Raw genomic sequence first — 24931 nt, forward strand, 5'->3', positions numbered from 1 at the left:
TAAGAGAACCTACTGGCTACTTCTCTTGGGTCTCATACCTTCAGCTTGCACAAGAAACGTCTGCAGCAACAGCTACACTAATTCAGAAGTGTTCAATTAAAAGGCTGTTCTGGAAACTGTTCCAGCAATTGCACAAACAAAATGCATGAACTTTGTGTAAAGAAAAGGCTTTATACGTAACTAAAAACGTGTGTATACGCAATCACTACATAGGTTTATATACATACATTACACATAGGAGATTCATTCCATCGTTAACCCTCTGACAAAGCAGACTCAGCCTAAGAACTTCAGTGTGCAACAATCATGCATTTACTTAGTTGACAGAACACGTTGCTTACTCTGAACTGCACAAATATTATCCACATAGTTTTCAACATATTTTCAGATACCAGAACTCCTCCGAATCCAGACATAATTTACAAAGCCAGACTGCCAATACACTAAAACCAGTGTCCAATATCCACAGTTCTCACAAATTATATTCTCCACAAAATACAATTTTAATGAGTATCTTGTTTTAATGTAGGCCTTAAGAGCCATCCCACGACCACTCAGATATCACAAAGAAGCATTTAAAAAACACACACGTTTAAGTTTATGAACCTGAACCTGCTATTAACTTATTAATGACACTACCTGATTTACATTCGCTTCATGCCTGTTTCTTCGACTGAAGGGGTAGTACCAAGCCGTACAGCAGTATTTCTGTGATCTATATGGACCATCTTTGCATACATCTGTCTTGAAATATATTAAACACATAACAAATGGTAAAATACAAAAGCAATGTGATTTTTCAGAATGGTAGAGTTCAACAAGTTTCAGACTAAACATTTTAAGACTATAGAGAAAGCAGCCTACAAATCTATCACCACTTACTTAAGAACTCAGAATGCACTGTGGAAATGCATTACTTCAACAGCAATTATCAAAATAAATTAGCCAAATACAGAGAGCTACAGGAACACATTTGAAAAACGGTTGAGATTCCCACTCATCATTCTCTTTTCCTTGACCAATACACAACAAGCTTCAAAGTGATGATCAAAATCTTTTTCAAAGTGAGAGAAGTTTGCTGTCCTAGACAGGTAGGCTATCAGTGGTTTGATTGAGTTCACGCTGCCTCACTGCTCTTTCAACATAAGATGCAAGTAACTTCAAGCAGTTAAAAATAATGGTTGCAGATCTGTGCATGTAGACATATACGCATTGCAGATGTGAGATATTTCAAAAACCATCATATAAACATACATCATGTAATACTGTACATATAACAGCTCCTGTACATCAAAAAGCATCATATCAGGACCAGTCATTGATAAAAGACCATAGAATTCAGTTGCCCAGTAAGCTAATTTCAAAGTAATACTTTCAATACCAATGCTACATTCTGCAGGATGAATTTTTCTTTTTTTTTTTTTTAATGGGAATGGGTAGAACCATCTAACTCAGACATCTTGAGAGCACATCTTAACATCTCATCACTCTAAGAGAGCGATTGTCAACAACCCAGCCTCTGCAGATAGTTTCCAATTAATATCATTCTTGCGTCAAGTAGAAAGAAATGTCAATTTTTTCATAGTCAAGAATAGCACACAGCATGTATTTCTTCCACTACACAAAAGGAAGCTTCTAAATCCGATTTGTTACAAGAAGAATATTTGCAGGAGTCAAAGTTAAGAATAACCTCCCTTAGCTTGTTTACAGTGATCTTTAACATGGGAAAGCATTGTGGAAAACTCATATGGAGTTGTCAAAGCTAGCTACTGAGCACACTTTTAGTATGATAGATATGCTACACATGTAAATTAAGACAATTACCTTGAAAATGTTTTATATTGATCCTTTTACTGAAGAAGAAAGATTAACAAAGAAGATAAATATGAAGAACACAAACACAGATTATCAAGAGTTCTGTCATGCAGATGGCAGTTGTGGTGTTAGATTGTCCAAAGAGCAAGAAGACAATGTTGATCATTATTTGATCTTCTATTCATCAACGAAATAGTGTTTTAAGAGGATGACTATTAACTGTGAATATTTTTCTTAATCTCAAAGCAGGTTTTCATACATTACATAATAGTAAAATATAGGCTAGTCTCTATAACACCATTAGATGAATCACCTTTGACAGTGAATAGTATGCATGCAGTGCAATAAAGAAATGTCATCTATCTGTTGGGTCATGAGAAAGATCGGCACACTCGAACCAAATAAGGAAATGAACATTTATTAGAAACTGGTAGTTTGAGCTAAAAAGGTAAACATTCATTTTTTAAGAGACAAAGAATATACAATTGAACACAGTCATCAAAGAGGCACACAATGCAAAATGAAATTTGAAGACGACTCCATTTTTCCATGTTTGAAAACATCACCAACATAATTTTCAATATTCGCAATGGCACTTGCACACTATAAACAAAATGAATCAAGTCTAGAAGATACACACTTCTGAAGTCATCTCCATATCACACATGCAATACATTGGCTCATTGGTCACAGTCAGACAAAATGGTTGGGAACAAAACTGATATCACAAATCCCATAAAAATACAAAAGATATTGGCAAGACCAAGAAACATTCAGATCAGAAAGGCTTTGTGTACATGGATGATGATTTTCATACAATGATTTTTTTTTTTTAAATGTGCAATATCAAAGGCTTCCCTAAATTGAAGGCCAAAAGACACAGCTAAAGCTGCCATTTTCTAAAATCTGATAAAACGTTTATAGCATGAATCTTATGGAGTTTCATATTGGTTTATGGAATATAAACTGCAACCATGGAAGCACAGATTTATATCTGACCTGTTGTCTGAAGAATATGGCCTAAAGGGGGCAGTTACCTGTGTGCTTAATTTCTTGTGTGTGTGTATATATACACACTATATATGCAGCAGCTGTTCATGGGTGTTTAGTTGTGTGTGTACACACACAGATCCTCAAAGACCTTACAGGAATTTAGCATAGGAAGAAAGTTCTTCCTGCAGTAATCCGATTTCAGGAAGTGGTCTAAGAGAAGTGGCTTTTAGAAGGTCAAGTATAAAGATGATCTTAGTAAATTTGGGATTAAGACACCACACAAGCTGCAGAAAAAGTGTAAGAAGAGAGTTGAGCAGTAATTGTTACTCTATCTCAATGTTGCCCAAAAGCAACTGAAATGTCACATCACCAGCCCCAAACCCACACCCCATCTCCAAAAAAAGGAAGTCACTTGGGAATTGCTTATACATGGAATATCCTACTTTCTGCATTGAGGAAGTGCTGCTTTGGCTTTTGAGGAGGAACTGTCTCCCAATACTACCAAGTTCTCTGCGTGTGCTTCTGTTGTTTCATTAACATGAATCTGATGGGCACCTGAGATCCACGGTTCGATTTGGTCACTTGGACAAAATATTTCAGTATTTTATGACCTAAATTTCACAAAAACAGTCAGCATGCACAGTACATAGATAACTGTGGAGGAAAGCAGATTTACCTCACATGGTGATCCCGAAAAACCTTTACATAATAATGTAATCCCTTACTGGCTACAAGCACACAGTGGACTGTAACCCTCAGAATAAGGGAAGAAATGGCGAATCCAAAGTGAGAAGTGTTTCTCTCCTCAAGGCAGTTATGATGAGCTCTGAGTTCTTGACTAATTTAGTCTATTTCTTCTAATACAGCTAATAAATAATTAATTATTAACTTAATACTGGATCCTTCACCCTATTTTTAAATAGTAACTTGCACTTGTATGAAGAAAAAAAAATAAATCAGTAACTCATTAGCTTTTTCTGTTTCTGTATATTATGATCCTAAAAAAAAAACATACAACTGTAACCCAAAGCTTGTCACAACAGCATTTACAAGTGCAATGGAAATCAGGTCCAACTAAGCAAGATATGAAAATCACTGATTGTATTATAAAAATACCATGCAAATCAAGTGAGGTATTCTTGATACTGTGGAACAACAATTTCTCAGGCTCTCAGACTTTAATTAAAAAGGTTAGCTTGAAGATAAAGGTGGCGGGCTACACTTGAATGTGTTACTCCGTTCCTTTCTGTATCTCAAGGTCATGTTTTTCAGAACTTAGATTAAATCTTCAGAAATAACAATAGTAAGTGCTTACTTCTAGAAGTGCAAAATGTTGCCTGTGAATTGCTTGAATATAGGCAGCATGACAAAACAGAAAGTCACTTTCATCTGTTCATTATCGAGGCAATACAAAGTTCTCCTACCTTTGGTTTCATCTGAGCCAAATACATAGTTAGAGAAGACAAATACAAGAAAAAAAGCCCATAAGTAAAATATGCATGATTTCCTGAAAATATAAACATATTATTGATTTAAAGATACAGGTTCTTGATTTTTTTTCTCAATTCAGTGACATTAAAGTGCAATATAGGTTTAGAAATGTTATTTAGAAACAGTGAATTACAAATTAAGAAAGATTTTCCCCTCTTCCGGACAAAAACAGAAGTTGCAGCACCTCTCCACAAAGGTCTGTCTCTAATTGTAAGAGGAGACGGTTTGAGAAATCATTTTTGTTCTGGTGTTTCCAACAACATTAGAAACATCTCACCTTTTTCCTTCATTTCATGCTATTCCCAAATTCTGTTTCATTTTTTCATATACAACATAACTGATGCTGACAGCTGGAAGCACTTTCATAAAATTAGGGGCTATGCCCCGATAAAGTCCTTGGATTCCTTCTGTAGCAATAATTCTTTGAAAGAGACCAACCATGTTTAGCTGTGGAGCTCCTTCCACCGAGGCTAGAACAAGAAGATAGTGTTATACAACAGTTCTAGTAATATTAAAAATTCTTAAGTATTAAACACCTGGGTAGTGAGCCTATCAATTCTAGGGTCATCGTTTAGAACTTCTATGCTCACAGTGAGATCTCTCTTTAATGCACAGACATTTGAGATCCATGCATCTAAATCCAACTGAAATGTACTGTCCTCCTATACTCTTCTTGCTCCTACTATTAGTCTGTGCACAAACTTATCAAGCAAGAACCTTTACTATGAAATTGTCTTTCTGAAATGTACTCCAGAGCAAACATTGCTGTAAACATTCACAGCATGATCAAAGTACTCTTCATTTTGCCACTAAAGCTTAGGAAACCCTCTTCTAACTTTTATGATAGAATTCTGAGGCTATGGCAGGAGCTCTACATCTTGCATGGAATGTGGGTCTCCCAACACACAGAACACCAGTGTCTGTAACGTTACATTTGAATCCAGTATGCTAAAGAACAGTGATGGGCAACAGGGACAAATACCTACTGTTAAGACTTTTCCAGATAATCCTTGCTTTTTCAAGTATTTTTTTCCTGCCTCCATTATTATTTTTTTACTCCCACATTCCTGTTGCAGCCATCACAAATGGTACCATTTTGATGTGATCATACAAATTATTTTCAGTACAATGGGACTCACCTTGAGCCTGCATGCGTGTTCTGACAAGAGCGAGAGGGTAACTGGCTAGCTGCCCACATGTACTGGAAACAGTGCCACATCCCAGAAGTACAAAAACACCTGGGTTAGCAGAGCTCGATGCATAGTGTTCTAGCCATGTAGTCTTTAAGAGCTGTCAAGATATAAGATTAAATAGTAAGATGAGATACTTGCATTCCAGAAAGTAAATAAACACGTTTATTTATAAGACTCGTTATGGGTGCAAACCAGAAAAGCATCAAACTCACTAAAAATACACTTGTAGGGCAAGTGTAAAGTGTAGAGGTAAATACCTCCACACACAGGAATTGACTTGAACCAGACTACAACAGCTAGGGCCTAGAAGATAAATCCTTAAATATCCAGCCACAGCAACAGGCAGTAGCAGTCTAGACCAGTTTAGACTTTGGGAAAGGGGGGTGGGAACGACCCAGCACTCCACAGGGTGTACCAAAAGCTCACACAGCTGGGTATGTTACTCCATGAAGAAGTACAGATGCAAACTGTAGGACAGAACTCCCATACTGCTTTGAAACATTCGCACAAGTAATTCTGCTGATTAGTATTACTGCAATATCTCAACAAGATTTGTCTAGACTAGAAAAAATTTAGTCTATGCACATAAGTTTCAAAATGTGCTAAGTAACAACTCCTAGCACCTAAAGTAGATAAAGTATTTTAATTCGTGATGATGGGTGTAAGATGTGTCAGTTCATCTTTAAAGGAAATGGTATTTCAAACTCCTCAGGACAACTACACGTCAGCTACAAAGAATTCTGGTGGCAGGAACAGATGTATACATAATACAAGTTACTATAACCCAATTACAAATCAGAGAAGATGGCAAAAAATGTGCAAAGCTGTAAAATACGTAACATAGTATTCCTATCAGTCAGGTAAAAACCTGACTCAGGTTGGCTATATAAGGGGTGCGTTCCAATCCAACTGGGTCATTTAGTTACGCAAGGGAGTTGTATCGCCCAAGTCTATGCAACGCCTCCTTTTTAGCAGATTTCTTGATTGATCCAGTGAAAGAAAGGAGCCCTGCATGCTAAATGGAACTTGCATGTAAGAACCCATCTGTACTCCCTCCAGGAAGGGTAAAAAAAGAAAAGTCTTATAAGTAAAATCCAATGGAAGTCCTCATTTTTCTATCTCAAATTGATGGCAACTGCAATACTACAAGCCTATCACAAATCTGACTAATACAGATCTGACTAAAGAACATTCACACTTTACATAAATTAACTAGTAAAAGCTACATAATTCAGTGATTAAACTCACCTCATAAACAGCAAGGTCAATGCCAGCATAAGGAATTATTCCCAAAATGTTAGGAATATAGCCTTTGTAGAAGGCCTTTAAACCTTCTCTTTTCAAGATCTTCTTAGCACAGTCAAACATCCCAGAATATTGCCCAGTTTTACCCACAGCCAATCTGGTCTTCAAAACCTGAAAGGGAAAAAACAGTAGCCTTAATTACATACCTATTCATTATGGTAGTTTGTAAATACAGAAAAACACGATGTATCTGTTGGAACTGCTTTGCATTTTGGTACTTCAGGTCTCCTTTGTTGTGACTGCTGTTGAGGCCTGCCTAGCAGTTTCTTCAGATTTTATCATTACTGCAGAATAGCACACACTAACATACACTACATTACAACTTAGTCAAAAAAATGAAAATATGATGGAACATGTTTTGTTTTTTGTTTGTTTGTTTTTTAACGTTTCATTTTACCTTTATCTTCCTGATTAAAACAAGCAGATTTTAATCAATTTGAAGGCATCAGTGTAGACAATATTTAACATAAGCATTAGCTGAAGAAAAAGTGAGAGCATTCACATACTAGCAGGTCTTACTTCTGATCTGCAAACAGCAGAGCACATTAAGAAAGTTTTTCAAAAGGCATGACCCTGTGAGAAGTACTTAAGGGATATAAAGATTGCTTTTCACTAATGAAACCCAACGTCAGGTTAATAATAAAATGTGTTTATACAGCATCTTAGGACAAATAAATGAAAAACAGTATCTAAAAGAAACCACATATAGAATTTATGAGCAAGAATTTGGCCTACTTTAAAACCTCTTAAGACTGCAGCTTCCTCAGGAGTTTCCTGAGGCTTTTTTTTTCTTTTGCTTAGAAGCACCCTAAAAAGCATTTCTAGGACAGTAGATGGGAATATTACCTTGTAGAACAGATCACTTCTCTATTGACCAGCCTATTCCTGATGTTCAACCTAACATTTCAGTTAATCCTATAATGTAGCCATCTCTGTACTCAGGCTACCTGTGACTCAGCAGTTCTAATGACAAGGATAGGGTTAAAAAAAAAATAATAATAAAATTATCACTGCCAGCAATAAAAACAGGTAGGTTATATTATAACTGACACCCTTCCTTATGGAAAAGTATTTAGGTTACATTTTAAATTAATTCAAAATTTTGATGTCGATATTGGTTTAATGCCAGCCCCAACATACATTCGAGTTATTTGCACAAAAATATATGTTCTAAGGAACAAGAAAATAAGGAAATACTTTGTACTTCTAATGAAAAAAGCAGGATGTGAAATTGCTACCCTACGGCAGTTCATATTTTAATGCTAATTAAATTGCAACATACATAGTACTACATACAAATATGTCCTACAGAGGAAAGACCATTTAATCCATCATGCCTCAGCTGTAGCTGTTTTATTCTCCTTCCCAACTGATCTCCTGATCTGACCCAGCTCCCAAATCACAATGCAACAACTTCCTATCTGTTACAGGGAAGATCATTCCTTGGTTACATATATAGTAGGAAAGATTTAGGCCGAATTCAGAAACTGCCTTTAACGTGTACTTAATCTTAAATGCATTACAGGATTTCTTTTCCTGGACAAGATTGCAAAGATACATTTAAACTTTGCTCTATAGAGAGACACACCCGAATAGCAAGTATCAGAAGGTACAATCACACAAAATACAATAACCCAAGGTTCAGGCTCACATACAGAGGTAAATGACACCATCACCTGAATTCCCCGTATATATTAAGAAGTAAATTTAATTAAAAAAAGACATCCACACATACAGAAAAATTAGAGGTATCAATTACAACACAGCATATTCTTTAGTGTCTAGCACTGAAATTCTGAAAGGAAGTACAACGTAAAAATAAGTTAGGATATAGGAATTCCAATACTTTGAAGAGTGAAAATGCTGAACCAGACATTTGGCCGTCTCCAATGGAAGCAGATTTCCTGTTACTAACCTCCATGGGATAAATAGAAGTTTGTGCTGTTGCCCCAGCCAAAGAACCAGATACGAATCTTTCAACAGTGCCTAGATTTCCATCATCCTTAGTGAGTATCTTCTTATACTGTAAAGATATAGTACATAAAATAAGTATCATCTTTGCATGCTTTTCAGCAGATGCAAGAGTTACCTCAAGAGGTAAGAGTACAGTACAAAATGTCTTTTCAAACTGCACTGTGTGTGTATTAATAGTTGTATTTACTAAACCAGCAAACTTTGCATTATGCTTGCTCCAACTCTGTTATCAGGGATTAACAAAAACACTAACATGCAAGGATCCTTTACATTATGTTTATTGTTCAGAGGCTCCCAGAGAGCTTTGCATATTGTTTCATTCAAGACAGATGCCATCATTCAAGAATGCACCATCGTCAGCTCCCAAAAGGCTCAGCAAGATTAACAGTGTGCTCAAAGTTTCCCTATGGAATTCGGCCATTCAGTTGTGTGATACCCCAAAATTTACTTGACTTTTTGTTGGTTTGATTTTATAATTGTACAAAAAAGTACAATATGTTACTTGAGTATTATTTGAGGCAAGTAGATGAAAAACAAAGATCGGTTAGCTACACCAGAACTGGAGCTCATTTTCCAAAGGAAGATTAGGCCTTAACATGATGTGTAAAGCTGATTCAGAGGTAAATATAACTCTGAAATCCAGGACAAGGGCATCTTATACAGAACCAAGATATTTGACTTAAACGGGATCCTGTATGAGTTCAGTTAGTATAATGCGTCGGGGTTTTGGTCGTTTTCACTATATATAAAGCTATAAAAATGGGAGGACAGTTAAAAATTAATGACAATTTATTTATACAGCTTATAATATAATAGCAAAATATGCAAACTAAGTATTCTATTAACAGAAAAAGTAGACTATTTGAAATCAGAAAGTCAGTCTAAATTGCAATGGTAAAATCCCCACCCATAAAAACTCCTTCCCGTACAATACAGTAGTGCAAATGACAAACAGTGAGAACGATACAGTATTTTTTATACCATTATTTTCATTCCTGATTTAGCATCTTACCTGTTCATAAGCCCAGAACTTAATAGCTGTTTCAGGAGCTATTTTCACAACATTCACACCATTTCCCCTCCAGAGGGATCGGACACCACCTTCTTTCAACATTTGCTTAAAACCACTGGCTATATTCATTTTGTTTGACTTTGAACCATGAACCTAAAAAAAAAAAAAAAAATCACAGTAAGGAACAGTGCTCTAATTAGGCTGTAAAACTCATCATCTAAGTAGCCTACCATTGCTTAAATGAACTAGCAAAACCATATTCACTATTGAAAATATTATATTAATTGCACAAGCAGTATAATACTTTGCTTGTATTTTTGCCAATATCACTGTGCAAAAACAGTCTTATGGACACAAAGTACTGAAACTGTGGAAACACAGCTAGACCTCCAGAATTCAGATATTGTATTTGGCCACCATCTTTCTCTATCTACTCTAAAAACTGAAATGATACAATGGAGACGAATGAGAACTTAAATATTGCACCTACCTGCATCATCACTTTAAGGCGATCTAATGGTGCTGTACCTGTTCGAGAGACAGCACCAGCCACTCCTCCTGCTAATAGCTGCTTCCACCACTGCCCAGTCTTTTTCTCTTCCTCTGTGAACTCATCTGGAACAGTCAGACTATCTCCAATATCCAGCACCTATTAGAATCCAAAGCAAACAGATGCAAAAAAAAGAACATCTTATTCTACCATCTCAACTTTATCAACAGTTCTAATTCCAAATTGGCCTAGAACCTGAGAATACATAAATAAAAATGCCAGTACAAAATAGATAAAACGTAATTTACATTCTAAAATCAACTTGCTATGGATTGCTATTGTTATTCAATTAACAGCATTCTTAAATACTTCTACTGAGCAATAACACCACGGACCCACCATTTCAAAGACTGCACCATCGTCATTAAAAATTATGACAAATTTCCGTCCTGAGTATATCCCAAACAAAGACATCCTGTCATGATCTGTAAATCTCTTCAGCGAGCACTAATGCCTACGTGGTGATTCTAACCTTTCGCAGGACAGTCTTCTAGGATTAGTTTGGTAATCTCTTAAGGATGCTAACAAGAGATTTCACTCTCACGGTAATTTATGAATAAATATGTGGGAATTTTCCCCTCACCCTGACATTTTAAAGTAACATTTTTATAGCTGATATATCAGAATATTAAATTCCCAGCAGCTGTTGTGTATTACCTTACAAAATGATGAATTTGACTGCTTTATTAAGTTGCCTCTCATTATCAATTATTCTGAAATACATATTAATGACTTTTACTCAGCTATAAAAGTTTGACATGTCATTACCAGGTGCATGTGTGCATGACTATTCAACTTGATCAGAGAAGAACATTCCACAGTCTTATGCCTTGGACAGCTTTATTGCTAAAGCCTGTGGTAATTTTATGTATCTCTTAAAAGCAATCTTTGCTCTCCATGTAACTTATAATCATGACAAAAGAGAAAAATTGCACCTTAGATGATGCAAAGCCAGTATTATGCATAAATTAAGCCTATAAAGAAACAAGAATGTTTTAATAACTGATAACAAGTACTGACCAGCAAGCATGTTAACTGACAAAAACTTTTTGTTTTAAACTATGGCTAATGTTGATTTCGGACACTACACCTTATTTATGCTGAGTTCACTATCTGTTAAATAGACTATTCTGTCTTGCTCACTTGAGATTTAAGAACTGCAGTATGCAGTTTATGCATTTATCCACTGTACAAAGAAGGAAAGACCTAACTTGTCTGGATATTGAATATAAAATAGATTAATGAGAAAATCCCTTCATCTTTCTGACGCTGTTTCCAAGCAAGGTGCCTTCAGTTACTCAACCACAAATTAAGTCATCAAAAGAACAATCAGAACTCTTAAAATATAGATTCAGGGTTCTTACAGATATTACACATACCTACCAGAGTTTAAACCTTACATCTACTTAGTCTTCATATTAAAGTTGCATTTAGGACTAAGAAAATCAAAAGTTAAAGCTAAATTTAGGGGGGATTTGTAACAGAACACCACAGCTATCATAATACTTCTATGCCAACGCAGCTGTCTGCTAAGAAGAGTGACAGCAATTTTACAATTAAAAAAAAAAACAACTGTGAATGACAGCCAGACATGTGAGGTCTCACATCTGCTCTTATCTGAAGCACCAGCTGTGCTACTGTATGGCTGGATTTTGCTTGCTGTGATAACTGGGTCAAGTGATCTTCCAGTGTCGCAGTCAGAAGAGACGCCTAAACATTTTCCTTGGGGATAACAGAGGCTATTCCATGTCACAAAAACATTTAATAGTGGTAGAAAACATATTATTACAGCAAAAGTATGTTTCACTAAACAAGCTGGGAGCAGGACTACCTTATTTCACAGCAGTGCTCCAAGGGTTTTCCCTCAGCAAACAGGGAGCTGACTCCCTTTTGTCAAGCATCTCTGAAATGAGTTTGTACAATGTGAACTGCTCAAAACTTTCATGTCTCAAACTGAATTTTACTACAGAAACGCTGACTGATCCCTCAAGATATAAATGGTGTCACTATACTCAAATCTGTCTTTACCTAACATTATGAATTATTCCATAACTATGTGGTTTATCCTTCCATTTACAGGAACGATACTAAGCAACCTCGATTATTATTGGCTTATTTACTGTATTATTGCTTCTTAAAAGTCAGTGACTAAGGCATTAAGAGCTCTGTTCAATAGTAACTTAAAATAATGACCTGCTTGTTGCTGTACACCCTGTCATTCTTCAATCAAATTCCATAACATAATAAATGTGAGAACATATAGCATAGAAAGTCACCGATAATGACACTTGCAATTTCAAGGTAATGAAATCTACATGTGTTCTGTGCTTTTGATGTGGTGAAACATACAAATGTACTGTAATATGAAAAAAAAAAAAAGATTTAATACTGTGGTTAGTATCTTTCTGTGGAGTACCTTCAAAGGAAGAAGATGATTTCTTCCTAGGAAACAGTGGCATTAAAATTTAGATGAAGAAAGAGTTCTTGTTCTAAAGAAACTCAAATGACACCATCCTGCTTGTAAACGAGAGGTCAGTAAGAAAAAAGGAAAACCAATCTTTTAAATCTATGAAATACAACTGTGAAGCTGTTATACTCAATACTGCAACTTATCGCAGCAGAAATTAATTTAAGAGCTAGACTGAATTAAAAATAGAAGTTCAACTTACAGTGGAATGTTTCCAATATCGAATTATTTCCTCAATGTCTGTAGCAGGGTTAAACATAAAGTGATCTCTCCACTCATTCCAGTCTACTGACATTGTCCCATCAGCATCAATACTAAAAGAAATTGAACCAAAACAGGTAAGGCAACGGCAGCAGCGTTGAGTGTGTGTTTGTTTTTAAATACTGGCCATCACAGTGATACCGTCTGTAGACTGGACATGGAGACTTAAAGGATAGATCTGCCATGGTCTTTCAATATCATGTGTTTCTTAGACAAGCGTATCTAACATTTTCCCATTTAAAAATATAGAACACTTGATTCTATCCACAACATTTGCACAAAACTGAGGCATAAACATTCCCCTCCTATAACCAGATGCTAAAACAGTGGTCAGACTTCATATAACCCAAGAATAGATGGAATATGCAAGAATTACTGTAGAGGTGCCACTGAAGTTTCCAACAATCTTTCCAAGTTATAATCCCATTCAATTATTATGTTCTGTGAATTAGAAAATGTTCTTATGAAGAATACAAAGAAGCTCAAAAATATTTTAAGAAATGACAATTCCTGACCTTTGCAGGATCTTTTCCGCCTGTTTTTCTGAAATGTTTATACCCAGTATCTTGAGGGACTGGACAACTTCTGATGCTTCAATTTTTCCTTGAAACATTAAAAGAAAAATAATACACATTTAGAACTTTGAACTTCATACGCTTGCAGCTCATTGAATTAAATCATAGCACCTACACAAGAGCAAAAATGATTTAAATTTTAAACAGAGATGATACATCTTTATTATACACTATCAGGACCGAGCAAAGTTAAGTAAATTAAAATCATACAGCTAAATGAGATGCAAACACCCAGTAAGTTAATAGCTAATAGTTTAATAGATACATGGATAAAATACAAGGACATTCCTATCTGGAAAGCAAAGATCCACAGATCAACCAACCTGGAAGATAATAAAAATGACTATAATTATTATTGCTACCTATAGTACACAATAACTACATTCTTATTAAAGGAATGAAGTAGAGGTTTCAAACACAATTTGTGGTCTCCAGTTTAGACAAATAATATAAATTAAAATCATTTTTAATACATAGTTTCTTCAAACAATGTTTCAACACATAAAATAAAGGCATACCATCATTGTTTTTGTCCAGGCTCTTAAACGCCAGTTTCATTTTCTTTTCATGATCTTTAAGATACTGCATAAATTCTTCAAAATCTAGCTGCCCATCCTGGTTAGTATCTCCAGCCTTAAAGATTTTCTGTTGAGAGAAAATTTAACATTTTGATTTTCCAGGCTATAGAAACTCACAAAATAAAGAAAATTCTGGCTTACAAAGTATCATATTGGTCATTTTGAGAGTCAAATCAGGAAAATACCTAAGCATATACCTCAGAACAATGTTTTGTTTCCAGCATTAAACACACTCCCAGTAGTTTCATGAAGACAGAAGACTGTCAGCAGCAAAGATAGCTTTAAGAAAGCATTATTTATTATTTCTGAAACTTTTCAATTCAAAGATTTTAAGGTTTCTTGCTACCACTGGAAAGTTATACCTGAAGGGACCAAGTTATTTGTGGAGGAGGGCTTAGTGTACGTGACAAAATCACTAAAAAGAACAATTTTAGACCTCTGACTTTCTAGCTGTACACAGGGTCGACAATATTCCAGTCAAATTAAGTAGTTTTAACTATCCTCTTCAGTTGTGTCCTGTGTTCTAATTATAAAGATAACGGTATAAATAGCAATTAAATATTGAAGTGTTGACCTTAAGTGTAGTACTTTTTGTACTACGGTCTTACCTGACTAGCACTTCCACCCCTAAGCATTTGGGAAGGCAAGCCTAAGGCCTGACAGAAAACAAACAAACAGAACAAAACACACACACACCACACATAAAACACCACACACCATACGAACACACTACAACGAACCTGTAGCAAATACAAATAGTTTTTTTCCACTTATGCATGCATTTGCTAGTGACAGGCCTGCGGATCAGAAACCCCTACGTATAAAATTACCTATGAGTTAAGTATGATAAAGGATTGCCAGCACAGCAGGAAACAGGCCTGAAATACAGACAAGGGGTGTGGCACGGCTGCCTGGGCATACACTTTCCCTTCATTAACAAAGCACCTGAAAGGTCTATCATCTTCCTGCGTGAAAACATACTTTAGGAAAAAAGGGAAATTACAGAAACCCCGCAGAGCATCAGTCTGTAACCACTGAAGTAGGTCTTCAGAGGTAAAGCCCCAGGAACAGCGAAGCCGAGGCTAATAAGCTCCACAGGATTTACTAGCAGGGGCTTTAAGCCACAGCAACAGATACTCCAAGAAAAAAAAAATAAAATAAAAAAAAAAAAAAGAAAGCCCTGCAGAGCCGGCAGCCGGGGTCAGGAGAGGAAAGGCCAAGCAGCACTGCTGCAACAGGCACCTCCCATCCTCTCTCACATCCAGCAGGACACAAGGAAACAGGAGGCACGGCCACCACAAAACCCCTGCTCTAAAACAGAAGATTTAAGGGAAGTTATGCCACACCTCATCACATGGGCACGAGTTCCTGTGTTGTTGCTGAGTCTGTGAAATCCTAAGGGGCCAGCACACCGTACCAGAGCTGTACGAGGTAGGTAGGAGACAAACCTGAGAGCAGAATTTCTCCACTGAGTAGCAGCAAGTTCCTGAGCACTTCAGAGTATGCTTACAGCATATATTAAGAAGTCTTCAAAATACCTTCTGTTCTTCGAACTGCCTTGCACAGCTGTAGTTTCTGAATAAAGTAAGATTTGCATTGCTGTTCTAATTTGCAATATGTTTTTACATAATTTTGTTTACTCCACTATAATCAGCATAAGTCCTTAAAAGAACCAAGTCCAAAAAGACCTAGCCTACAAAAATGCAACATAAAGGAAGCTAAAAACACTGGTGTACATGTTGTAGGTGTCTGGGGACTTTTGAAAACATCTAAATACATTTATATTGCATCATTTTTTTTCCTACTCCTCTACTAAAAAGAGAACTTTAACATTTAATCTTAAAAATAATAATAATAATAATTCCCAATTAAAAAAGCAGAGGATTATGTGGTACACCATAGTGAAATATAGGGCAAATTATTTACCTCCCATAATACAGCAAGTTATGCACAGTAAAATAGATGCAAGATACTGCATATTCAGATAAGTGTCTGATTTCAGCCTAGGAACATATTTCTGCAGTACTGATCTTAATATGTTCTCAAGTCCAGCTTGCCAGTTCTACCAATAACTTGTCAACACAAATACACTCATCAATTCAGTTTTATCTCATGCCTTGCCTTACCAAAAAATAGTTTATGTGTACTCAAGTACATGCATTCCTGACTACGTCCTTCCAGTAAGAAATTAAACAAAAAAGCTAACAGATTAACCATTTAAAAAATAAATCCATTAAAAAAGGCACCACAGGACGCTGGTGCCTTGCTAGGCTCTCACAAGCAGCAGAGAACGGGCAGTGTCCGTGGCAGTCACACACACAGAGCTGGTTCTACCCAACACGAACTGCTGCCATTCCCTGCTGCTATCTAAAGCACACAAAAATATAAAGCAGGGGAAGTGTTGTTCTGGCTCAGAGAAATGACAAAATCTCAGCTAAATTCCAATTGCAAAACCTCCACTGCTAGGGATGATGTAAGCCAAAGAAAACAGAAATTCCTAGGAGGCTTAGAGAGCTGGCGATCAGTGTGTGTGAAGAGGGGCACCTTCCATTTTATCTGCCAAATAAGCAGGTTTTACACTGCAACAACTAGAAAAGGATGAGCACAAGCTCACTCTCTGTTCCCTACTTTTGGTTTTAGTTATTTTCCACACCTCAGGCCAGCGTCAACCACCCTCAGTGCAGCTGAACAAAGGAACAGGGAACAAAATGCGTGCTGTACCTCAGCAGGCACGTGCCTATTTCCTCACACTACGAACATAAAGTTCATACAAACAAAAGCTTCTTACAGTCTAAAAAAAATGCACTATTTACGTGGGTTTTAAAGCTTCAGATTAAAACCCCTAATGAGCCAATTTGTGGAACGAACAGGCATGCTCAGAGAGCTTGCCTTCCACTCGGGAGGCTGCGTGGGCACAGGCAGGGGGCAGACACTGGGTTCTGCGGGCAGCCTGACACCACCGCCCAGATGCAAGCTGCCCGTCCACAGCATCATGGAAAAATTCAGTCCAACGAGATCAGGGGGCGCAGGACCAGGTCCATCCGACTCCTGAACACCTCCAAGGGTGGAGATTGCACAGCCTCCCCCCCCCAGGCAGCCTGCTCCAGCGTCTGGTCACCCTCACTGAAGTTCAGCGAGGAACCAGACTCTGCTGCTCTGCATTTCATACAGTGCCAGGTCCCAGGATTTACCGTCACAGCCACCTGTCATCGTGCCGCTTCCTGGTTCACCAACTTCTCTGTCGGGGAACTGGATGCCTTGTAACGTGGGTGCGTTTCCAACAATCGAGCAGGAACCAGCCCAGCTGCCAGCCCGTGCACTGGAGCCCTGGGAAACCATGCTGAGCGTGCCTGGCTCCTAAACCCTGCCGTTTGTTCTTACAGGCTCCCCCTGGAATCGCTTCACCTTTAGGCAGACCCAGCCCCAAAAGGAAATGGTTTATTTTTTCAAGGTGTGCCATTTATTTTCTCATGCGAAAACTTTAACCCTGAGGCAATAAATATAACCCACCGTACAATGAAACAGTGACCACTAAGAATTACAGAACTAAGACGATGATTTAGGTTCCCTCCTGTTAACACTTAGGGCCCTCACACGTACAGACTAGAATACTCGTGCTGGCCTATTTGGTCATGACGTTGCTGCCTTTTAAAAGCAGTTCTGTTACTTTTGTTTTCTGCTCTGTAGTCAGTTAATGCAGCTGCTTTTGAAGTCTTGCACAGCAGTGCAACACCAATTTGAAAAGCCAGAACACAGAAGAAATTTATTTTACAATTTCTGTATTACATACAGCACACTTCAGTACTTAATTTCTACTCCTCTGGAAGTCCTCTGGCTGTATAAACCTAAGCCAGCAGGTCTGTCGACAAAAATCAGGAAAGTTATGGACAAGCTTTAGATACACCTAAAGATACTGAACACACATAAGCATCCCAATGTGTTATTAAATTACTCTGTGCCAAAGTTATGAACTTTAACACATTCATAGCTATAGTGTAAAGAAAGAGAACACAAGATAATGTAAGTCTTAGTGCTTTTAGGTACCCTTTTCTTCTTAATTCACAGTTGAATGTTGATGTTATGTGTCGCAATTATTCCTGTATTCTGGATAAGCCTTCGCATTCTTCTGGTTTCAAAATTCAATTGTCCGTGGAAGGTGGGGCTACTCAGTACAACTGATTGCCAATCAGTTATTCTTTAGCTTGTTATTTCAGCTAATTAAGACAACGTAAAGAGTACTTAACAGGAAGTGATCCATCAAGAAGTTACTGGGCATTTCTGGCTTCCTATCAAGCTATCTACCTACAAGACACAATAAAAACAAACAGCAGTTAAAGACTCATAATTGGTGCAATTAGCAGTTCATTGTTCTGTGATCTAATAATAGAGCTCCAAAGGGCACAGTTAATAAAGTCACACACAAAACGCACCAGCACCAAGGTAAGGACAGCATGTCTTTGAACATTCAGAAAGTTCACATTTTCTTTCAAAACTTGATATTCATCTTACGCAGATTATCTCAACGGCAACCTTGCCATTCCCTTCTTCTTTCTCTTCCTATTCTTTCCCCCTTTTGGAGCCAAAACAATTAGTGGCAGTCATTCATATAACTCTGCATTCTACCATTACCGATTTGTGATCAATTTATCCAACTCCTACTGCAAGCCAAATTCAGCCGTAGCTCAAACACACGCAGCTCTGTTTACTGAACACGTATCCTACAATCCTGAAACTTGATGGTGCTCTTTCCCTACCTATACATGCCAGGACTGCAGAAGTTCAGGACACAAGGATAACCCAAAACTCAGTAGCAAAGACTGTTTAAATCAGTCATTCTGCATCGGTTGAGGGATAAATGCAAAACAAAGTGAAAGTCCCAGGATGTGCCCACACATCACCCCAACCAAAGAGCCCAAATAACACACAAAGGAGACTGCTGGTAAGTTTAAAAACACCTACACAATACTGTGTTGAGCAATACAGCAGTCCGAACTACCTCCGAAGAGCCCCCAGGTTACTGAAATGCTCCGTTCCCATTTGTTCCCTTCCTTCCCACAGGACACTACCAGCATTTAAACAAGCAGGTGACCTGCCAGACCCTGACACCACCTCCCACCCCATACAGCAGACTTTTGCACTGAGATGTAGTGGTCCCGTCAGCTAGAGCAGCTTCCCCTTCCTCTTCTTTGCCCTGAGCACCTCTTTTCTTTGCAAGACAGAAGGGCTAGCCACAGCCTTCCCACTGGTTCACCTCAGGTAACCATCTCTATAAAATGAGCCTAAAAAGGAAGAGATGTGAGCTGTGCGTATGCTCTCCAGCACGCATTGCAGAAGCTGCTCCCACAGGACCTGGATAAACTCTCAACTCACAACTATGAATTAGATTCCAAGAATCTGAAATGGCATAAATGGGAGATGCAAACTATCCTCCCTTGTAGCTTCATTCAGCATTCCTTGCAAGTTACACTTCTTTTTTTTCAAACTCTGAACGTACTTGGTAGACAAACTGTTCTGACAAATGAGACTATTCTACTGCACAGGCATCCCTACCTTGCACACGCCTTAGAAGATTTACCAGCGTACCTTGCATTTTCTCCTGGGACACACTGCTGTCCCAAGACAGTGATTTAGCAAAGCATTTCAACATGTGGTTAAGAGATCTTCCAGGGTGGGCAGAGGGGTTCGTACATGTATATTTGGTACCTAGCATTCTTGTGTCTTGCACAACAAGAATGAATCATTCACTGTACCCTGTTCAGGAAGGAAACAAAAACAAAAACAAACAACTATCAAGTTAGTATTAGAAAAACAATTTTTTCTCCATCCTTGTATGCTTAAAGTGTTATGAAAATTAACTTAAACTTATCTTGCTATTTCATATTGAGACTTGGTACTACAGCATGCATCAGTTAAAAGCTTCTGAAGTAGTGCATGTTGAAATCAAATAACAACTTAAATGTTTGCTTACAGCTGGACTCAGATATGTTACTGAAGATGTCTGTGGTATTTCACTATTAGGTCCCTATAATGAGACATTTCTAACACCTATTATGACCTGAAAAGCAAGGTTTAAAGTAACTAAGTAGTGCCAGTTCTCAATGAACACAGGGCATCTGTTTTTTGTAAAAGCAGAAGGTGTCTACCTACTCTAAACCTACAGTATTAGTTTTTGGCATACAATTAAGAACAAAGTTTCATTTCACAAAAAATGGCACTGAGAGACACGGAAGTGCAAAAGATTTCTGCTTCTACAGACTGTGAATCTTCATGTCACGTAAGGCAATGATTTCTAAGTGTAGGTATTGTGTAGAAGCTGCTAAAGCAGCTGGTGCTGTTTTTATACATTCCTAACCAAAGTGCAAAATAACAAGAGGCTTCATTTAATTTGCTCTACTAGCCTCCTAATTTTGCCATGTAAGGGAAGTTACCAAAAGTAAGAAGAGCGCAAATAGCATAATAAAACAGTGGAGAAATATTAACGGCTATGTTTAGCTCAGTTACTCAACAAATATCTGTAAAGGGATATGCTGCTGGGCTAACAACAGCTGTCTGAAGCACTACCAAGCTTAGGAGGCCAGAGGAAAGCTCAGCGTTCACGCCTGGTTCTGCTCTCACCTGTGGTCTCTCTCACACCACAGCGCAGCACTGTGATACAGCACAGGAATCTGGTCTGCTTGACAAAATTCTTAGTTCCCTTTATTTTAAATGCGGCAACACACTTCAAGTGTTCCGAGTATTTTTAACATAGCTGGCCTACAATTCTCATAAACACAGTTGACTACTCCAAGCAGATCGTATTCCGATGGCTGAGAATTGAGTCTCCTTGTGCCTTGTTTCCATTACATCACGCTGTACCTTCATGTGAGTTATCTCATCACACTGTTTTATTTTCATTTAAAGCCTTACTGTAGCCAGGAATGACAAGACTTATGTCTAAATCTGACAGTCAGTCTAAATAAGAACATCATATTGTTTCCAGAATGTACTTATTCATTTCAGTAACATCTTGCTGCTCTTAGCTCCGGGACTCAATGTATAAATAGTACCTGAATGTGGACGCTTGGCTGTTTCTACCACAAACTGAAGCGTGAAAGACGGAATTTGCCTCCTGCAGGTTTACTGTAAGGATTGATTGCAACAGAAGGAAAGTGGGAATAAAAATAGTATAACCACTCACACCATGTATGGTACTCACATCTAAGAGACTCACTGCATTTTGAAGACACGGGATGAGATCATTTGAGATCCGATCCCAGCATCTATTTTGTATCTCTACCAGACAACTCTGCTAATCAGAACTGACTGTACAATAGCTGCTGTCGGGGCTTGTAGAGAGCCCTTTGGTACTGTCACCATGATCAACTCCCTCTTTGTAGGTGCTAATATACGAAGTCAGGAATCTTTTGTAAAGCTCAGCAAAGCTACCCATTCCTAGCAAGTAACATACTCAAATATAAAACAGGAGTCATCCTGGCAGCCCCTAAGAAGTACACACTTTAGACTTTTCAGCAGCTTACTTTTCTGTCACACGCTTACAGGAGGCAGGTCAAGCAGAACAGAGTCAGAAGCTTGTGCCACTTTGTGCAATGAAGCCTTTCTATGGAGAAAAAGAACGATTCTTCCCTCAAGAAGAACCACGAGACCTACTTCCAACACCTACCACATCTATTTGATGTCTACAATACTACTTTGCCTAGAAGAGTGTCTCGTCACACATTAAGCATTAATAAAGCCATCAAGAAAATGGATGTAAGGTCAGAGGAAAAGAGCACACTCTTGTGTCTATTACTCAAACGGATAGCAGCTTGCTAGCTTCTAAATGCACGCATGTTCCTTCCAGTAAGGGATTACGTACTGTTTCAAGAGAAGAGAGGAAAGCAATATTAGTAGCACAAACACTGATTTATAGCACTGTGAAGGTGATGACTGAAGATGACCAAAGTGACTTGGCAGTGAAAACACCTCACACCCACCTGGTAGCCTACTGACAGTTACCCAGGGTGAGCAGCGCTGCCCACCAGCAGTGACCAACACTGCCCAGCACGTCTATCTCACTACACGCAGGAGCGTTTCTGGAAACCTGACCCCCCACCTGCATCTGGGAACAGGAGAGTGCAAGGCCTGAAACCCTGACTCAGCCACGAGGAACTGAAGTCTACTCTTCTTCAGCACATCCAAAGGTCTGCCCACACCCATAAAACTACTGAATCAGTAGTGCTGAATGTGCAGCCATATTGTATATTTACAGGTTTTATTTCCTTACTCATTAGTTAGCAATTATAAGACTAATTCTGCCTCTGCAAACACAAGGAGTACAATTGCATGCATAATTTTATTAATAAAATGCCTTTTTACCAAGTAGTAAAAAAGTATTTTACTGAATTATACATCAGTTTAGAGCTTGAAGTGGAAAAAGTTGTAGAAGGCAGCTTCAAGCCCCAAGGAAGAGCACAGGAAGCAGATTAGCTACATAAAGGCAGGAAAGAAACTGGAGGCAAGTCTTACTGAGGGTCTCATTCTAACAAGTCATTTCAAGTGAAAATCATGTGCATCGTTAAGTTTACAATGGTGAACATAAACGCTGCAGTGCGCGGCACTAATTCTTCCACCCATCTCAGACATGTAGCGTGACTCACAGCTTACTTTGTTTACTCTGAGTTTCTCAGGCAACTAGAACAGCCAGCTTGGCTCCCCACTACATCCACGGGAGTGTAGCTTATCTCGATTGATTTCATGGTTTCACTTCCAGTTTATCCTGCACCAATGGAAGCTTTGGCGAATACTTAGATCTGCACTTTGAATGGAAAATATCACGCTGAATATAAGAGAAAATAACTTGAGATTTCAATTACAAGTTGTTCCAAAGTTAAGATATACACCATGTCTCAGGGCTTTCAGTAAATTATGTTGGAGGACCACCCCCATTAATTGTCAGAAAACTGGGCACCTATTCCTCTGTTCACTCTAGGTTAAAAAAGCACTGTTAGAGTCAAACTGGCACAACAGGTTCCCAACAATGCATCCGCAATGCCTGAGTGAAGCCTACAACCAGTAACATGACAGCTCTCACGGGAAGCAGCGCAGACTGTCCCTGCTTTACAGACCAAAGTCTGCGAATGCAAGATATACACTCACTAAGATGCTTTTGACCAGAAGCAATACTGAAGTGAATGCACGCTTAGGACTCTCATTTACATTCTCACAATACTATCATTCAACTTTGGAGACGTGTTGGATACTTTTGCTTAAATATATGAGACTGAGTTAAATATAAAGAGGTCAAATAGAGACCAAGTAATGAAGAAAGAAGAGGCCTCATTCCAGGATTAGCATCAGGTCACTGAAATTGAACGGCTTACCCACCACACCTGAATACTGCAGCCAAAATTTAGGCTGACCTTTCTGACCCTCTTGCCAAAGCTACACAGGGCCTAATGCAGGCATGGCAGTACAATGCCATCTGATCAGTCATCATATTGAAATGAAGAACAGCACTGTTACAGCAACAGCTCCAGCACAGACCTCCGCTGTACCTGTTTGGCCTACCTGCAGCTATGTCTGATTTTCCTAAGTGTAGGCAAAATGCAAATTCCTCCATAAAACCTGGACGTTACGCCCGTGCCCTCTGAACATGTACAAAAGCAAACAGCACATGGCTAAGCACAAACGTTGTTAATGAGCCCAATCTGCAGGTCTTATGTGGCTACAGATACAACCTACTTTCTTTGCAAGCGAACCGACACCTCAGTGTGCCAGCTCTCAACTTACTGCCCAGAGTGTTACGACTTCTAAAATTAATGGAGCCCACTGAAAACAACCTCCCCAGCTTCCATAAGCAATACCTTTTAAAGAAATAAACGCTGAACCTAAAAGCTGCCAATTTGCCTTATTGCACAAATACACCCAGAGAACCGTGCATTAAGCGACTTCATGTTCTGATCCTGAGGCATCCACGATAACAACTAGGACACACGAGTTTCTCCCCCAGGTACGGGCCAGATTTGCTGTGCCAGCACTTGGACACTCGGTGACTCCAGTTGTAGTGACTCAGGAGGCATCACTGGTAAAAGGGGACAAGGAAACGTAACAGTCCAGGCGGATCCGCGCAGAACCCACAGCCCAGGGGCTGTGCGGGGGCTGATGGCCACACTACTGCCTGTGCGACCCCCAGCCGCCGTGAGCCCCCCCCGAGCCGTTCCGGAGCACAAACACGGCGGCAGCAGCAGGCCGAGCCCCGCCGGCTCCTACCTCCTCCGCCTCCTTGCCCAGCGGGATGCCCATGGCGCGGAGGCCGGTCTGCAGCTCGGCGATGTCCACCCGGCCGTCCTCGTTGAGGTCCAGCTTCTTGAAGAGGCTGGCGTAGCGCGACTCGCCCTCACGGCCCCCATCGCAGGCGGCGGCGGGCAGCGCCCGGAGCAGGAGCTGGAGCATGGTGGGCAGCGGGGACACGGACAACGCCTGGGGCCGCGCCCGGGGAGAGGAGGGGAGAAAGGGAAGGGAAAAAGGGAGGGGAGAAAGGGCCGGGCCGGGCCGGGCCGGGCCGGGCCGGGCAGCAGCGCCACGCCCGCAGCGGGAGGCGCCACGAAATGGCCGCTCCCCCCCCGGCTGGCCCCGGAGGAGGGGGGTGGCTGCTCTCAAGACGTGCCTGTGGGTTTCTTACCAGCAGGGAAGGTGTTTTTTCCTTACAGAGGGGTTTGGCCGTGCTCCATCGCGCTGC

At 39.2% G+C, this 24931-nt stretch overlaps 1 protein-coding gene across 2 annotated transcripts; it reads right to left on the reverse strand.

The window, feature by feature from the left end:
- Window positions 1-289: 289 nt before the first annotated feature.
- SLC25A24 (solute carrier family 25 member 24) lies at window positions 290-24730 on the reverse strand. Of its 2 annotated transcripts, XM_084527444.1 has the most exons (11): window positions 24463-24730; window positions 14155-14281; window positions 13577-13664; window positions 13003-13114; window positions 10274-10432; window positions 9784-9936; window positions 8713-8820; window positions 6741-6908; window positions 5439-5589; window positions 4577-4769; window positions 290-744 (listed from the first exon to the last, which is right to left on the reverse strand). In XM_084527444.1, the coding sequence occupies exons 1-10, from the start codon at window positions 24643-24645 to the stop codon at window positions 4591-4593; spliced, it is 1428 nt and encodes a 475-aa protein (XP_084383570.1). In that variant the 5' UTR covers window positions 24646-24730; the 3' UTR covers window positions 290-744; window positions 4577-4590. The 2 variants fall into 2 exon arrangements, with proteins under 2 accessions (XP_084383570.1, XP_084383569.1); XM_084527443.1 differs by lacking the exon at window positions 290-744 and having other exon boundaries at window positions 2218-4769.
- Window positions 24731-24931: the final 201 nt, after the last annotated feature.

This window comes from Aythya ferina (genome assembly GCF_964211825.1).
Source record: "Aythya ferina genome assembly, chromosome: 8".
NCBI classification, from domain to species: Eukaryota; Metazoa; Chordata; class Aves; order Anseriformes; family Anatidae; genus Aythya; species Aythya ferina.

What these genes read in the sequence shown, in the direction of transcription:
- SLC25A24 (XM_084527444.1), bottom strand. Translation starts at nt 24,645, where the DNA reads ATGCTCCAGCTCCTGCTCCGGGCGCTGCCCGCCGCCGCCTGCGATGGG. An exon ending in TGGGCAAGGAGGCGGAGGAG is followed by an intron (nt 14,282 to 24,462) that starts GTAGGAGCCGGC and finishes TTCTCTCAACAG; the next exon opens with AAAATCTTTAAGGCTGGAGA. An exon ending in TTGACCTTGCTGTTTATGAG is followed by an intron (nt 5,590 to 6,740) that starts GTGAGTTTAATC and finishes ATATCTTGACAG; the next exon opens with CTCTTAAAGACTACATGGCT.